Here is a 16,920-nt window from a genome sequence, read left to right as displayed (position 1 = left end):
AAAAATACCAGGTGCCATCAGGAGGTCCAGCAGTGGGGCCAGGACACTAGGAGCCCTCCCACTGTTGCCCCTCCCAAGCACCAAGAAGACTTGCCCCAGACCGAGAGTTCCTATCTATCCCTTGTGACTATAGCCACTGATGGACCTCTGCCCCCCCCCCCAAGTCTCTGAGTATGCACCAGGAAGGTTGAGGGCAACTGAGGATCTTTGGGGGGGGGGTGTTGGGGTTTTTTGAGGAAATTGGTCTAAACCCTCAAGAGTTTATAGCATGCAGGAAGAAGAGATCATTCTTCCCACTTCCTCACAGGGCTGCCAGGTCCACCCCCAACTTCCTGCCACTGGGGAAGGGAAAGGAGATGGTAAGCCACTTGAGACTCCTTCGGGTAGTGAAGGGCCGCAGGACGCAGGAGCACACACTCACCCCGGCACAACGCCTGCACTTCCCCTGCTCAAGAGACTCAGCCGACTCCTCCGCTGCGTGGCGAGTTTCTAAATGTCCCTAAGCACAAGGGGGGAGAGAAAGGAGGCATCTGCACACACGACGGACTGCTTAGAGTGAGGGGTCATTTCATAGAAAAAGAGGTGCAGGAGCTCATTAGCATAATCCCTGATGAATATACAGTAGAGGTGAAGAATAGATTCAAGGGTCTGGATTTGATAGATAGAGTGCCTGAAGAACTATGGACAGAGGTTCGTGACATCGTACAGGAGGCAGCAATCACCACCATCCCAAAGAAAAAGAAATGTAAGAAAGCAAAGTGGCTTTCTGATGAGGCTTTACAAATAGCAGAGGAAAGAAGGAAAGCGAAAGGCAAAGGCGAAAAGGAAAGATTTACCCAACTGAACGCAGTAGAGCTTGTACCTGAAGGCGGGTCGGGGGGGCACTGCAACTTACCTGGCTGCTTCTTGCTCCTCGTGGCCCGACTAAAGGCTGCTGGGAGCAGGGGGTGGTGCTTGTTGCATGTGCCCGCCCCCTGAGCTCCTTACTACCAGAGCTCCGCTCCTCTGCGCTCCTCTGCGCTCCTGCAGAAAATGACCCCTGAGAGTGACAATAATAACTTAGTAAAGGGAAAAAAACCCCGACAATGGTAGTGACGAGTGGACATCACTTATCCAGGTCCAGGGCAAGAGGCGAGGCCAGCCGGGGTAGACACTGCTATAGCCTCAGTCCTTGTTGGGGGATAGAGAACCGTTCTTTTGCGGGTGGTGGATAAGACAGCAGCAGGACCCTTCCGAGTGCCTCTATCATCACCCGTCCCCTCCGGAGGTGGAGCCCCACGAGCAGCGCCAACCCAGCCTAGCCGATCAGGGACCGGCCTTGCACAGGCCTTTCCCTTCCTTTTGCCTGGGTGGCGGTGGTGGCTGACGGGAACGCCAGCCCAAAGCTCACTGTGGGAGAATCGGAGGTTCCTTGGTTAGAAGAAACAGCGCCCTGTGACCAGTGCTCCCTCTAAGCTGTGGAGTCCTGTGAGCCAAAATCCTACTTTGTGAGCTACTGGCGTTAAAGTGGTGAGCAAGCGATTCGGCTACTGCATAAAGTAGTTTGCTCTGGAGCCGTCCTTCCTGAGCAAAGACAAAAATGTGTGAGCCGGAGGCTAAAAAACTGTGAGCGAACTCACACCAACTCAGCTTAGAGGGAACATTGCCTGTGACCCGTGACTCCACTCTGAGCCCTGCCTCAGGAAAGTTCCTACTGAAGCAACTGTTGCTTCAGGTGCCACTGGGGGGGCATTTCTGCCCGCCTCCCCTCCCACTCTCCAGCCTCCAATTATGGCTGGAGTGTAGGAGGGTAGGGAGGTAGACATGCCTGCCTTCCCTGCCCAATGTTCTCCAGGTGCCCCATGGGGCACCCGGAAAACATCGGAAAGGGAAACCAGGGATTTAAATCCCCCCCAGTCTCTCCGATTTTGCAGAAAGGCTCAGGGGGAAGGGGTCATTTCTGCCCGCCTCCCCTCCCACTCTTGCCATGGTCGGCTGGCTGGAGCACGGGAGGACAGGGAAGCCAGGGATTTAAATCCCCCCAGTCTCTCCGCTATTGCGGAGAGGCTCAAGGCGAAGGGGCCATTTCTGCCCGCCTTCCCTCCCACTCTCCGTGGCGGGCTGGCTGGAGCGCGGGAGGGCAGGGAGGCAGACATGCCTGGCTTTCCTGCCCAATGTTCTTCAGGTGCCCCGGCACCTGGAGAATATCAGGCAGGGAAGCCATCTCTCTGCCGGTGGCCAGGAAAGGCGGGGGGTGGGGTCTGGGCTCTTTACTGCCGGAGCATCACTCCCAGGCGCTCCGGCAGCAAATGACCCCTGATCTAGGCATAAATTTGAATTGCCACATTCCATCTGCTACTTGTTGGTGGCTATCTTTGTCTAGGTGGAAACTCCCCTCCATTTTACTATTATCAACTGTTTGTATTTAGTCTGATACAGAAACCATCCAGAGTTTTTGTGTTGAACAGAACCCAGCTGATGGCTAAGCCTTTCCTGTCTGTTACTCCTTTTGCTTCTAATCAGTACAAAAATCTATCTAAGGAATATTTACTAGGTAGAGAAGAAAAGGCTCAAGGACTGTGTGAGAAAGATGATCTGCATTAAAGGCCATTCCAGATGGTGGAGAAAATGGATTTTTAAGAGTTCAGCATTAACATTCTTGCTATATGGGAGGAAAGGATATCTTATGAAATGACTTCCTTTTTCCAGCTGGTATGCATTTGTCCATCTTGCAGGGGTGTTATGAGGATAGCACCATCCATTCCACCCTAAGCTCCTTATAAGACCAGTTGGATTCAATATGTGATATGTGTTTTACTCTTTTCCTTCTTCCCTTTTTAACTGGGGTTTCTGCTTTGGAACTGGTTATACTTCCAGATGTGTGGCATTTATTTATCACATCTGAAGACAAAAGCTCCTCACTTCCTTCTTTTACCCACAAAGCATCCACAAAAGCAATTAGTTTGGCATATGTTTCTAATTGCAAAGATACTTGATTTCCCTTCCAGCATACTAATACAGTAATCCCAAACATTCAGCAATGGAATATTCTGCCAAAGGAGACTATGCAGAGTCCTGCTTGTACAAAGGTTTAAAATTCGAGGTTAGACCCAAGGTCAAAAATTGTTAGGTATGGTGGGAGAGGATATCCTGCTTATGACACAAAGCTGGACTGAATAATCTACTGCATTCCTTCTGAAGTATCTTCTTTTGGAAAACACTTTATGTAGTCAAACCCTTTGATCTGTATATAGCGTCATATCTCTTTTCAGAAACTGTAAAAGGTACAGGGTTAACAATACTATAATAATACCAGCCCTTACTCACCAAATAAGGTTGATACAGAAATTAATTAGTAAACTTTCATCTATACTGCAATCAAGGAACTGGTACAGCACTGGTATGCAGTGGAAAGATAACATGAGGCCACTGTACATTTGGATATATAATATTCTTCATGGTGATGGCCAGACCTAGACTAATGCACATGTTAGCCATAATCTAGTTCAGAGTTCAATGCATGTTATAAATTACAACAGATTGTAAACATGCTTAAACCCAGAACAAAGTTTGAGTCCAGTTGCACCTTTAAGACCAACAACAATTCTGGGTATAAGCTTTTGTGTGCATGCACACTTCTCCAGATACATTGAAACAGACTTCACTAACCATTACATATAGGTACGGGAAGGGCTAATTGGGTAGGGAAAGGGCTAGGATTGCCAAGTCCAAATTCACTTACTCCAGGGGAGTCCCGCACCGTCCCGGGAGTCTGTGCCACCCGGAAGTAATGTCATCGCGTTGGCACATTGGGGGTGGGACCACTAGGATTCGAGGGAAAACCATAGAGTTTTCCCTCAAATCATAGAGTGTCTCGCCCCCAACATGGCCAGCGTGATGATGTCACCTCTGGGTGACATCATCATGCTGAGGATGTGTGCCGGAATGGGGTGGAGTTCCCCCCGGGGCCCGATTTGCTGGCGTCGGTTAACGGGCCTCTGTGGCGGGGGTTTACCCGCCCCCCGGGGGGACTTGGCAAGCCTAGAAAGGGCTAATTAGAGTCAAGGTATCAAAAAAAATTCTCTACCTATTCTCTACCTAAAAATTCTCTACTTTTCTCTACCTATTTATAATGGTAGGTGGAGTCTGTTTCAATGTAGTTTGCATACATACAAAAGCTTATACCCAGAATTAAACTTTGTTGGTCTTAAAGGTGCCACTGGAGTCAAACTTTGCTTCAGACCAGCATGGCTACCCACCTGAATCTATGCTTAAACCCAGTGATTTTGGTGGGTTTTACATGCACTTCATTTGGCGTTGGATCATGTCTTAAAAGCATATTTTCATTTGTCTTTGTGGTTGCTGATTGCAAATGTATTGGTTTTCCATAGGAGAAAGTTAAACATTTTACGATGCCATCCTAAGCAGAGTTACACATTTGTAAATCTGTTGAAGCCTACCCAGTTAGAAGCAATGCTCCCTCTAAGTTGTGGAGTCTTGTGAGCAAAAATGGTTGCCTGGGAGGTGGACTCTGTGGCATTGAACCATGCTGAGGTTCCTTTCTCAAACCTTTCTCCCTCCCCCCCCCCATGGATCCACTTGCAAAATCTCCAGGTATTCCCCAATCCAGAGCTGGCAACCCCAAATGGGGTCACCATGTCGTCACTGCTCCAAGGGTATTAATCCTGTCAAAACTCAATCCTGGACTAATTGGCATGTGCGTGAGGTCCAAAATAATCACTGCTGCCATCTTTGTCCTTGACAATATTTGCAAGGTGTCAACTAAAACATTTATGTAGCTGAGAAGGGCAATTGTATAAGCAAATATATACAACAGAAAAGGCTAATTCTGAGAAATGTTTTCCCATGTGTGATTTTTTTAAAATTCAAAATTATCACTGTCAGAGAGGCCAAGAAAAATACTGTTTTATACATTTTGTACCTGTTGTCAGCGGTGGTGGGGACCTGAGCTCTCCCCAGATGTCTCATCAGCCACTATTTCTTTTCCTGTTTTGTAGATACTATTTCCAACATCCCATGGAATACATCTGTACTTGGCTTTTGTTGGCAGGGGTGGTATGGTGGTGAAAGATCAAAAAAGCCCCTTGGGTGCTTGCCGTTCCTACAAGGCGCTTGCAGTCTGTTTGATATTAAATCTGGTGTAATTACCATCAGAGGATCCAAAGATAGATCTGAGCAGACCCATTGAGATCTGTGGGAAGTGTGGTTGGCTCTGATATTGGTAGAAATTAATCCCATCCCTTCTAGTTTAAATAGAAGTGCCTTATCTTCTCTGTTCACCTTAGTCTCTAAGACAGGAATCATCATATAAAGTTAGGACTGTAGCCACAGGCTGGGGGAAGCTGTGAGACCCTGGCGGAAACAGGAATACATTCAAGACATTCCTTAAATTGTTTTTTTGGGGGTGGGTAGTGGAATGCTAAGCAGAGTTACACCCTTTTAAATCCATTGAAGTCAGTGGGCTTAAAAGAACTGCCCTGTAATCCTCTTATTTATTCATTTATACTTCACCTTTCTCCCCAATGGGGAGAATTTAGGATGGCACTGTAAACCAGTCAGGCTTCCATAGTTCTCTTTGCCTCTATTTTATCCTCGCAACCACCGCATGAGGTAAGTGAGGCTGAGAGTGTGTGACTGCCCCAAGGTCACCCAGCAAGTTTCCATGGCAGAGTGGGAATTTGACTCTGGATCTCTCAGATCATAGTCTGACACTCTAGCCACACTATACCATACTGGCTTTCTTGTGGGAAGAAAAGGGGAAACATGCAAGCCATTTGTTAATCTGATCGTTCAGTCAGTGGGGTTACCAACCTCCAGGTAGCGCCTGGAGATATCACGATATTACAGTTGATCTCCAGATGACCAGGACGAGTTCCCTTGTTAAAATGGCTGCTTTGGAGGGTGGCCATTACGGCACTGTAGCCTGCTGAGGTCCCTCCTCTACTCACCCCCAGGCTCCACCCCCAAAATCTGCAGATATTTCCCAACCCAGAGCTGGCAACCCTATAAGTCAGAAATAAACATGCTATCACCTTCCTCTGTTCTGGCCAATGAGCACCCACTAGCTATTATAGTATATTGGTTAGCATTGCACTAGGACTTGGGAGACCCAGGTTCAAGTCCCTACTCTGCCATGTAGCTCAATGGGGGACCCTGGGCGAATTATCCTCTCAGCCTAAACCCACACCTCAAAGGGTTATTATTAGGATAAAATGGAGGCAGAGAGAATGATGCATGCTATCCAGAGTCCATTGAGTTCAGTGGGTTTAGAATGGTGTATCTCCACTTAGGATGGCACTGTAAACCAGTCAGGCAATCACCAAGCCATTCGGATGAGTAACAAATATGAGGGCTGTTGGCACTCTTCTTTTTTAAATTAAGTTTTAACAGGGTTGGGTCGATCCCTGGGGCAGGGCTTCTCAGGCCCTGTCCATACGTGCCGTTTGGGCCGGGAGAAGGACGGATCTGGGACGGAGCAACCGGGCGCGATCCCACAGCAACATCTGGGGAACGTCGTGCTACCGTTCCCGATCCGTCCCATCCTGCCCATGCAGCTCACCAAAAAAGAACCACCTACCTGGGCAGTTCTTTCCAATGGGCCGCGGCAAGTGCGGCCGTGGGATCGCCGGCGCGTCCTTGCGCCGGCGCATCCCCGGCTCCTGGCCGAACTGTGCATGTGTGAGCATGCGCAGTTCGCCAGCCTCCCCTTCCCTCCGTCGCTTTCTCCCCGGCATCTGATTGTGCCGGGGAGCGACGGCACCGCGGCTTGGGGGGATCCATGAGATCCCGCCGCGGCGTCTCAACTTTGCTGCGGCTCACCTTAGCCGCAGTTCGAGCGTCCTTTTCCCTGCCGTGTGGCAGGGACCTCAGTCTTTGAGACAGGGAGGTGTAGGGATAGACATTCTCATTTCTTTTAACTATTGTTTGTGTCTTAGTTCCACCAAATTTCCAGGGCTGTTGTCAGTGCTGTTTCTGTTATGCTATTTTTTTGTCACCACCATTTTGAGGTAACCAGTGGGAAAATAATAGTGGGAAAATAAGTAAAACAAAAGGATATGGGTATGTAAAAGCCCGCTGTAAGGATGTAGTTGGGGTGCCAACCTATAGGTGGGGCACAGAGATTTCATGGAATTACAACTGATCTCCAGACTACAGAGATCATTTCCCATGGAGGAAATGGCAGCTTCCACCCTCCCCAAGCTCTGCACCCAAATCTCCAGGAATGTCCAAAGCTGGAATTGGCAGCCCTAGAATGTAGCCTGGCACACAGCAACACCTCTTGGAGAGATTGTCATGGTTGAGGGGAAGGTCCTGTCCTGTCCCCCTTCAATAGTCTTGCCAGGTACCCACTAACAGCTGGCGAAGCTCTGGCAATTTTGGCAGCTGCCTGTTGATGCTCAGCAGGTTTGCAGGCCGAAGCAGGGCAGCCAAATTGGCCATGCCTGGTTGCCTGGCAACCATAACCTTTTCTCGCTATCCCTTCAGGCTGCAGGACTGAGACTCTTAGCTGCCACCCCCAAGGATTCTGACTTCTGGGAGGGAAACATCAAGAATTTCCCTCCTTCTCAAGTCTGTACAAATTGGAACCCAAATCCCTCAGACTGTCTTTCTTTACAGGCTGTGTAACACAGCAGACCGGAAATGGCCACAGGCACGACAAACACCCTACAGAGAAATCCATAGAATTGTTTCAGTACAAAAAGGGAGGATGTAAAGTCAGTGGTGCCCACAACCTGATTTTGCATCCACATACCGTTGGGGGAAGGAGAAATAGACAGTTGTTTCCATTTGATTCTCAGCACTGAGAAGCAAGACACTGGCAGTGAAACTTTGCTCTTTGGGAAGAGTTAGGGAGAAACTGGGCCTCCTCCAGAAATTCCACATCCCCCAAGAGAGAAAACTTCTACACAGAGGTCATTTCGGGGGGGAACGCGGGGGAACGCAGTTCCCCCGGGTGAGGTGCAGGGGGCGGGGCACATGACGAAGCCCCGCCCCCTGCTTCCGGCCGCCCCGCTTCCGGCCCTCATTCAGCCAGGAGGAGGCAGGAGAAGAGGGAGGGTAAGTTGCTTCCTCCCCACCTCTCCCCACCCCTGCCTGCCTGGGGCCAGGGAGGGCCTTCGCGGCGCTTCCTTGCACCCGCCGGCCTTGCAGGTCCACCGCCGGGCCCCTGATGTTAGGGGGTGTGACATATGCTAATGAGTTATGCTAATGAGTTCCCCTAGCTCTTTTTCTACGAAATGACCCCTGCTTCTACATACTTTGGAAATTATGGCTCTAGCACATTCTGTTTGGTGTCAGATGTGATTATTCCAGTAATCTGTATGAGAAATTCATATGCTGTCTGTAGTTTATGGCTATAATCCTATTTAAAACTATGAAGCAGCTCCATCAGATATTGCAGTGCGACAGACGGACCACAGATTGCCTTTCCTGGCTCTGCTGTTGTCTCTGCTGAATATGGTGCTTTTGGCAATTTTTCACTGTTTTCCCTGGGCATCTTGAAAGTGTATTAACTACAATTTCCAATAAAATCCCCAGTGGACAATTATCCAACATGGCAAAAGAGTAATGTGCCACCTAGCTGCGACTAATTTAAATGGAAATTTCCTGTGTTCACCTGGCAGTAAGCTGAATTATGTGTTTAATGTCTACAACTATGCATTAAGAACCCATGTCTTTTTTTGTTATTGTACATAAAGCACTTGCATTTAAAAAAAACCTTGCTGTTTAAATGCAAAAATAATATAAAGAAAGGAATTAATGTACCTTCTTACAAAGGCTTGGAGATTTTTTCCCGCAAATCTTTTTTTTTGTTTGATAAAACTGTGTCTACTTCCAATGAAGGAGATGCTGTCTTTGTCTAAGAGCCTGCAGTGGGGTTTAGATTATTTTACTATCATACCTTGTTTTTGTTACTGTTATTCTTTTCTTGCTTCTCTGGCCCTGCAGATTGAACTCTGTGGTGTATATTTGCAAATACAATAAGTTGTTTCTTTTCTGTGATTCATGGTCAGAGTCTAATACAATGGCAAGATTTCTTCAGAGCTTCAACATTTAAATGTTTCAAATGTTCATAGTTCTGGAGATACAGCTGAAAATCTGTGAACAATGGGTGCAGTCCCATGGAATCTGAAACAGAGGGTATGTGTGATGCTCCCCACTTGCCCTCTCTAAATGGGAACCATTGTCATAACCATCAGGAAGGGGCCCTTGCTTAGTGACAGAGCACAGGCTTTGCATACAGAAGATCCCAGGTTCAGTTCTCAGCATCTCTAGCAAAAGAATCTCAGTCAGTAGGTCTTAGGAAAGACTGCTCTCGGCCAAAGACTCCAGAGCACCGGATCAATAGTCTGACCATAAGGGAGCTTCCAATGTTCAATTGCAGTGTACTAATTCCACGAACTACTAAAAATATAACAACAGTTTTTTCAGGCTGCCTTATCCTGTACCAGTGGCACCAAATTTTAGTTTCTGTGTGGTTTCTCTCCTGTTGTAAGATACATCCAAGTAACAATTCCTCCCCTATCTTGAAAATGCTGTCAAGTCACAGCTGTCTTATGGTGACTCCATATGGTTTTCAAGACGTCCAGAGATGGTTTTCCATTGCCTGCCTCTGTGTAGCAACCCTGGACTTCCATGCAAGTATTACCCTTACCTTACCACAATATGATTTTTTTTCCTGTTAAGTTCCGGTAAGATTGAAACTGGGTCTTCAGAAAAGGTTAACACATTTTAATCTCTGACAAAAATCATATTTACAGATTAGGGTGTCTGGAAAATTGAACACTTCTTAGAATTTTGTGTGTATATGACACAAAATTGTGAACCCGCTTTGTGGGGAGGGCGGGGTATACATTTGATAATAAATTAAATAAATAAATGTGTGTGTGTGCGCGCGCTAGGAAGTCTCATCTTATGCTGGTACAAATGGAGGAAAATTCATTTTGCAGGTGAGTTAAGAGAAAAAACACTTGACTCGTCTTGGAGTGGAATTGACATGAAGCTTTTTCATCAAGTGTTGCTTCTGACCATATTTCTTCGAAGTACTTTTGGATTCCTTTTAATTCCAAAGAAGATGGAAAGGTCTATTGTTAGCATGGTACAGTACTCCTTCATAAATGAACCAATCTAGGAGCCATCCAAAGGATCACTCTTTTAGAAGGGGGATAAAATTGAGTGACAACACAAACCGTGATAGCTTTCAACTAGAGAAGTAGCATTGTATTGATTTTCTAGCATTCCTGGTAAGTGCTATGGATATCCCAATTATTAGGGGTTTTTGCACACTATTTTATTATCTGAAATCTCTGTTTTCTGTATCTCTAATTAAAAAGTTAATCAGCATAAATATAAATGGGGAGGTATAAAGCCAGACATAAAATATCAATATTTGAGGGGTGTTTATGGAAAATGGAAGAAGGGGCGGCAGCGCCCTTGCCATGCAGGCCAGCGGCGGGCAGAGAAGGGGCACACAGTCGCTGCCGCCGGTGTCACGGCTCCCGTGGCTGGGTTCAGGCAGGTCAGGAGGAGGCAGTTGGCGCCACAGTGGCGCCGCATCAGGGAGGGTCCACGCTGTTTTGCAGCTGTCCACCTCACAGCGATGGTCGTATGTGGACTTGTGGGGTGAGGAAGGTGGCGTGGGCCCCCATCGCATGCTGTGCCGACATGATGCTGTGTGGGGCTTGCAGGGCAAGCAGGGGCACGGCAGCACTGGGGCCTCCCGGGTGACGCAGCTCACCGTCTCCGACCAAGCGCCACACGTCGTGGTGGAGCGGTGGCAAACGAGGGACTCCTTGTTGGGGCTGCAGTGCGAGGAAGCTGGCGCTGGCTCTCGTTGGGCTCAGCCTCCAGACGCTCTGCCCTGTGGAGCGTCCTGACCCTGCAGCGGCTCTCAGCCCACTGCGGGCAAGACGCTGGGCGGGTCGTCTGTGGGCAGGAGGAGGGGCGGGATGAAGGTTATGCAGCCAGTGGCCAGGCACCTCGTTCTGACAGGCAGTTGGGGGGGCCAAAGGCTGTGGGGCCGTGTGGAGCGCTTTATAATAAGGAGAGATTCTGTTATAGGCAAAAATGTAATAGATTTGTGTGGGCCCTAAACTTTTCATTTTTTTCTGATGTGAGAAAAAAATTAAAACATTTTCTCTGACCCTAAAAGTTCATTTTTTCCCCCTGATTTTAAAAGCAATTAAAACATTTTCATGGGCCCCTAAAATTATCGTGGGCTGTAGGCTCTGTGCCTACTGTGTGTACTGGATAAGTCAAGTTGGCCCTACACTATCCCCTTTCTCTACCCCATGCATAATTTTATAAACCTCTATTGTGTAGCCCCTCAGTTATGCTTTTTCTAAAAGGTAAAGAGGAAGAATCCTAAATATAGTTACTATGAGGGTCTGACTGAATTCACTTCTGGGTAAAATACATTTTAAGACTGGGAGTGATCTTTTATCTCTTTTTGAGGCACTAACAGAGGAGGGGAGAGACAGAGAAGACAGATACATTTAAAAAAATTAATACCAAGTCAGGTGTTACAGCAAGATTAAGGTGAAATATGATTGAAAATGTTGAACAGAAAAACCATTCACAGGGGAGAACAGAGCTAGAAATGTGATGATTATCTTCTTCCATTTTTAGAAATCTTTTTTGGAAAAAGTGCAGCTCTGTCCAATTTCTGGGTTTGCATTAGGGGAGGTTTCCAGCAAGTAAGACAGAGAAGGCTTCAGATTTGAGCTCACCACTGGGCTGAGTAGACCGAGAATATAACGAAAAAGCGGAGAAGAAAAATAGGGCAGTGTCTGAAGTTCCTCTGTAGAGAGTGTTCTCGAGGGATTTGAGCAACTCAGCTCCCTGCTGCTGAGATCACACCATGAAATTTCAATTTAACATTAAATGATAATATGGCCAATGTGACCTTAGTTTAGATAGAGATACGGAAATTAGGCATGGAAGAAAATTATGCCGGTAAAAACATTCTGTTGCCTAGTGCTGGTTAATGACAAACAGAGAGATCCTGGAAGAAATAAGTGTATATGCGAGCACTAGAACAGGAGGGCATGCATCTTTTAAAAGCATAGTTTCCAGAATCCAGTGAGATTCATGTCAGCATCACATGAATATATACTTCTTGGGACACACAGCCAAATGTGGCCATGTGTCTCCCACCAGGGTATGCCTTCCTGTTTTTTCTGCCTGTCTGGGACTGCAAAAACAAGTGTGTTGTCAAGCGCCTGACAAGCCAAAAGACATTCCTCGTTGTGATGTTTCTGGGTCCACAGACAGAGACCAGAAGAGAATGTCTCTGTACGCTATCACTGCATGGGTGTTCGCTTGCTTGCAGGGTTACATGTTGTGAAAGGCAGCTCTGGCGGATAGTTGGCTTCCGTTGTTGTCACCCACTGAAGCAGAGAATGTGTTTGGGCAAGTGTTGCGTAAGCTCATTGAAGCACATACTCTGATCTTTCTGACAAGATTTCTTTACAAAACTTATAGAACAAGGGCCCCATAGCATCCCTGTGCAGATGTTCTGTGTGTGTAGAGGCATGTGTGGAGGAGGAACTGAGATCATGGCCTGCTGGCCTCTCTGCCTTGCTGTGCTTGGCCTTCCACAAATTTAAGGTGGTGCCTGTTCCAGGGACAACATAATACACAACCCAGTTTGGAGTCAGCAGCCATAATTGCTCCCATATGTTTTTCCATGTCGAGAGACCCAGATAGTTCTCCTTCCTTACCACTGCTTCCTGTCCTCTCACACTACAATGCCCAGCAAGCAGTACTCCCTCCCACCCTGTTGATTGCAGGTAGTGCTGTATCTTGGGCTGCCAGGTCTCCCAGTGGGTAACTTTCTGCAAGCAGCCCCAGTAGCAGAGAGGAGGAAAATTGTGGAGAAAATTATGCTTTGCTTTTGATGCACGATGCCACTTCTTGCACAAAGCCAGAAGTGATCATCAGGTCAGGATGACGCTATAGAATTCCACAGACTTTCTGGAGAATCCTTATTGTCCCCCCAATGCAATGACCTCGCTTCCAGCTTCATGCCAGAAGTGACATTGTGTGTCAGAGTGACACATATTTGAATCCTCCGCCCCCAGACACCTCTTGCAGGTTGCCAGCCAAGTGCTGGCAACCCTGTCTAAGATTACCACTGGAACATGAGCACCCATTGACTTCTTTATTTATTAAACATTTATATCCCACCTTTCCCCATGACTCACGGTGGCTTACAATACATAATTTAAATAATTAAAGAACAATACCTCCCCAAACCTAATAAGCCTTATAACATGCCTCAGGCTTACCCCCCCATTAAAAGCACTGCTGACTAGAATGCCTCCTAAACGTTTCTAAGGATGTGCTCTCCTCACCTCCTAGGGGAGCCCGCTCCATTAAGTGAGAGTAACCACAGAAAACACAGGGGTCAGTGCTCAATGGTCCTCTTTTAATCAGGGGGCACCCAGAAGGTAGCAAGCTGAAGACCATAGTAGTTTTTCTGGGACATACAGGGAAAGATGATCCTTTAGTAGTATGGATCCTATGCCATGAAAGGCTTTAAAGATTATAATCAGCACCTTGAATGGAACTCAGAAATAAACATGGAAATCCAGTTTGCCTAGTGTATCAACACCATTCTGTTTTGCAAAGGGAAGATGAAAACTTTTTAGATTAAAGCTGACTGGAGATATCCATGTTTTCCTTTGGAAGGCTAAGGAAGTGGGTATCATTTACCCTGTGATCCAGCCTTTGCTCAGAAAACTAACTATTCATGAGAATTATCTTGTACTTGGATGCTGCCAGATTCTTGGTCCTATAACCATCTAACTAGGGTGCTCAAATGTATGAATGTTCAGTCCATACCATGATCACCAGTCATAAACAGGGAGCCAGTTTTTCAAGAGATCAACTGTTCATCAACCCATTTAGCAGCTGCTTGGCAGGTTTCTTCACTGTATACTTCAGTAGTGCAGTACAGCCTAATCTTGACAGCCTGATTGAATTCTACTCTCCCTATCCTTGCTGTGCTGCTGCTGTGCTCAAGGAGGCAGTTATTTAGACAGACGGTTAAATCAGTCACAAATCATACAAATCAGTCATAAATAAATGCTGTTTCTTAAAAAAAAACCTACCATTCAGTGTTTGGCTTTGTAGTCCTAAACGGCTGTCCATCTGCAAACCTTGTTATGACTTGTTATGATTTGTGCTGGTCAATGACGGTTTTAATAAAGATTGATTTATTGGGCTGTCCATCTGTTTGGATTGGCAGCATTTTCATGCATGTGTGGTTTGCGGGGGGGGGCTGACGGGAGGCATAACAGATAGGATAGTAGCATAAACACAATGGTACTGCTGAACATTGAAATATTGCATCTATTTTGGAGAGAAAATAGTTTGCAATATTCAGATCTGCAGTAACGAGCTGCCACCAGAATCTTTTGACATATCAAACCTTGCTTATTGAATAGGATTATATTGTCTGCGAGTTCTTGTGATAGAACTGCACATAATATTTAGTGATTGTTCCTCTTCCTCAGTATTTCTGGAGACTTGTTTGCTGCTCTTTGACCCACAGGCTCAAAATGAGTGCTCTGCGTTCGATTGATTTGCATCCCACTGCGCTTTAACAGAGAGATGACATCACACATATTAATCAAGGAGCACTTGCACTGGGAGCCAATGACCTACTTTTCCTTATGCACATGGTGTCCTTTGTCCATTTTAGGTGGCCAATTAGTCTATCTTCAAAGATGAAAGAAATCAGCCCAGAGGGACATCTTTTTCTGTGTATTTATAAAAAGAAGGGGGAGGGAGACGAGGGATTAAGAACCCTGATGAAGTTTATCACGAGCATGACGAAGAGATGTGTAGAAAAAAATACACTGATTGAAGCACCATCCATTAGAGAAGAATGGAAAATTCTCCAGCTTGAAAGCCCATAAAGCTTCCTTTTAAAAAATCAGACTATTGGCCCAATTCTCTAACTGACAGTGTCTCTACAGAACCTCAAGAAGAGTCCACTCCCATACCTACCACCTGCAGAATTATAATGAAAATAGAGCTTGGACCTTCTGCATGTAATGCATGGGGACTTTACCACCAACCTGTGGTCCTGTGCAGTAACTGAAAACAGCTTTGGAGTTGCATGTCATCAACATCTTGGTATGACCCTAGGTGTCTTTTATGAACCTTCCAGAAGCAGAAGGTGCCATGCCCAGTAGCACCATTTCCACTCTGGATCTCCTCACATCTGCCATCCAACACCACCTGGTGGCTCTAAAGGCTGATCTGCCCCTGAGAGCCAAGCAACTCTTTGCCAGTGGCTTCAGTGCAGCTGGCCCACTTCATATCTGTGCTATTAAAGGCCTCCTCCATTGTCTCCCCTGTTTTATGGAATGCAGCTCCCTGAGAGAGGGAGGAAGACCCATCCTTTAGTTTTATTTTATTTACATTATTTATAGTCTGCTGTTCTCACAGGGACTCAAGGCAGACTAGTAAAGTTGCCAGATCTGGATTGGGAAATACCTGGATTTCAGGGTGGAGCCTGAGAAGGGTGGGGTTTGGGGAGGGGAGGGACCTCCGCAGGGTAGGCCCTACCTTCCAAAGTAGCCATTTTCCCCAGGGGAACTGATCTCCATTGTCTGGAGGCCAGTTGTAGTTCCTGGAGAGCTCCAGCCATTACCTGGAGGTTGGAAACCTTACAGATGATTAGGCTTGCCAAGTCCCCCCAGGGGGCAGGGAAACCCCCGCCCCAGAGGCCTATTCCCCGCCGCTGGTGGATCGGGCCCCGGGGGTAACTCCACCCCCACGTGCACGTCACACGGAAGTGATGCGGGTACGCCGGGCACACTGGGGGCGGGGCCACGGTCATCCAAGGGAAAACTCTATGTTTTTCCCTCGGATGGTCCTGGCCCCACCCCCAGCATGCCTGGCGTATCCGCGTCACTTCTGGGTGACATGGATGCGGTAAGTTTCTGACTTGGCAACCCTACAGATTATAAAAAGTGAGTCAGTACAGTCAACAATATGGCACATTCAAAAATCAGTGCATTAACATTTTAGAAGTCTGAAACCACCATCAAGAACAAGCCTTTAGGAAGGCTTGTGAATTAATAGTATTTGAGTGTTTGAGTGTTTGGTTGATTCTGGTTAGATTGGGTCAGTCACAAGCTCTGGCACAGCTATCCTTGAAAAAGACCAGTTTGTGTCAGAGTTCTCTCAGCCCCACCCACCTCACAGGGTGTCTGTTGTGGGGAGGGGAAGGGAAAGGAGTTTGTAAGCCGCTCTGAGACTCCAAGTGAAGGGCGGGGTATAAATCCAATCTCCTCTTCTTCTTCTTCTTCTTCTTCTTCTTCTTCTTCTTCTTCTTCTTCTTCTTCTTCTTCTTCTTCTTCTTCTTCTTCTTCTTCTTCTTCTTCTTCTTCTTCTTCTTCTTCTTCTTCTTCTTCTTCTTCTTCTTCTTCTTCTTCTTCTTCTTCTACTACTACTATATGGTCTGTTTGCTGTGCAAATATGTTTGAATTATTTTGTAAGCCATCTTGAGATATGCAAAGAACAGGTAAATACTGTAATTAGGTAAATAAATAAATGCAAGTGAGCCAACAGTGGCTCCAGACAAGACCAAGGTTATAACGATTAGCCTTATGCCTGGGGAGATGAGAAGAACACCCATTTTTGAAAAATCCAGATTGTAGAGGTGGTTAGAAGTACTTTTATCAGATCCTACTGATAATAATGATGTGGTCTTTTCCTACATTCAGTGACCAGAGTTCTTGCCTTTGTAATATTGCAGCTAGAGTAGTGCCATGCACATCGCTTGGGATCTCCTTGATGACTGTACAGAATCTGCCTTATATTAAGTCATCTGAATAATCAATTCCGCCAGAGCTGGGCTACTTCGGTGATGGCTCTCCAAGATCTCAGATGAAGGTATTCCCC

At 46.6% G+C, this 16,920-nt stretch overlaps 1 protein-coding gene across 1 annotated transcript in view; it reads left to right on the top strand.

The window, feature by feature from the left end:
• Nucleotides 1-16,920, top strand: part of LOC107124590 (rab11 family-interacting protein 4-like) — a gene marked incomplete at its 3' end in the record, with an annotated part of 256,480 nt that overhangs the window by 124,084 nt on the left and 115,476 nt on the right. The window contains exon 4 of the mRNA XM_015428080.1: nt 374-396. Within this exon, the coding sequence (XP_015283566.1) occupies nt 374-396 (23 nt within the window). The remainder of the gene's footprint in view (nt 1-373; nt 397-16,920) is intronic.

Source organism: Gekko japonicus, unplaced genomic scaffold (genome assembly GCF_001447785.1).
Source record: "Gekko japonicus isolate JY-2015 unplaced genomic scaffold, Gekko_japonicus_V1.1 scaffold1091, whole genome shotgun sequence".
In the NCBI taxonomy this organism is placed as follows: domain Eukaryota; kingdom Metazoa; phylum Chordata; class Lepidosauria; order Squamata; family Gekkonidae; genus Gekko; species Gekko japonicus.
The sequence above is the reverse complement of the archived record's forward strand: the minus strand, read 5'-3'. Positions and strand labels throughout refer to the sequence as shown.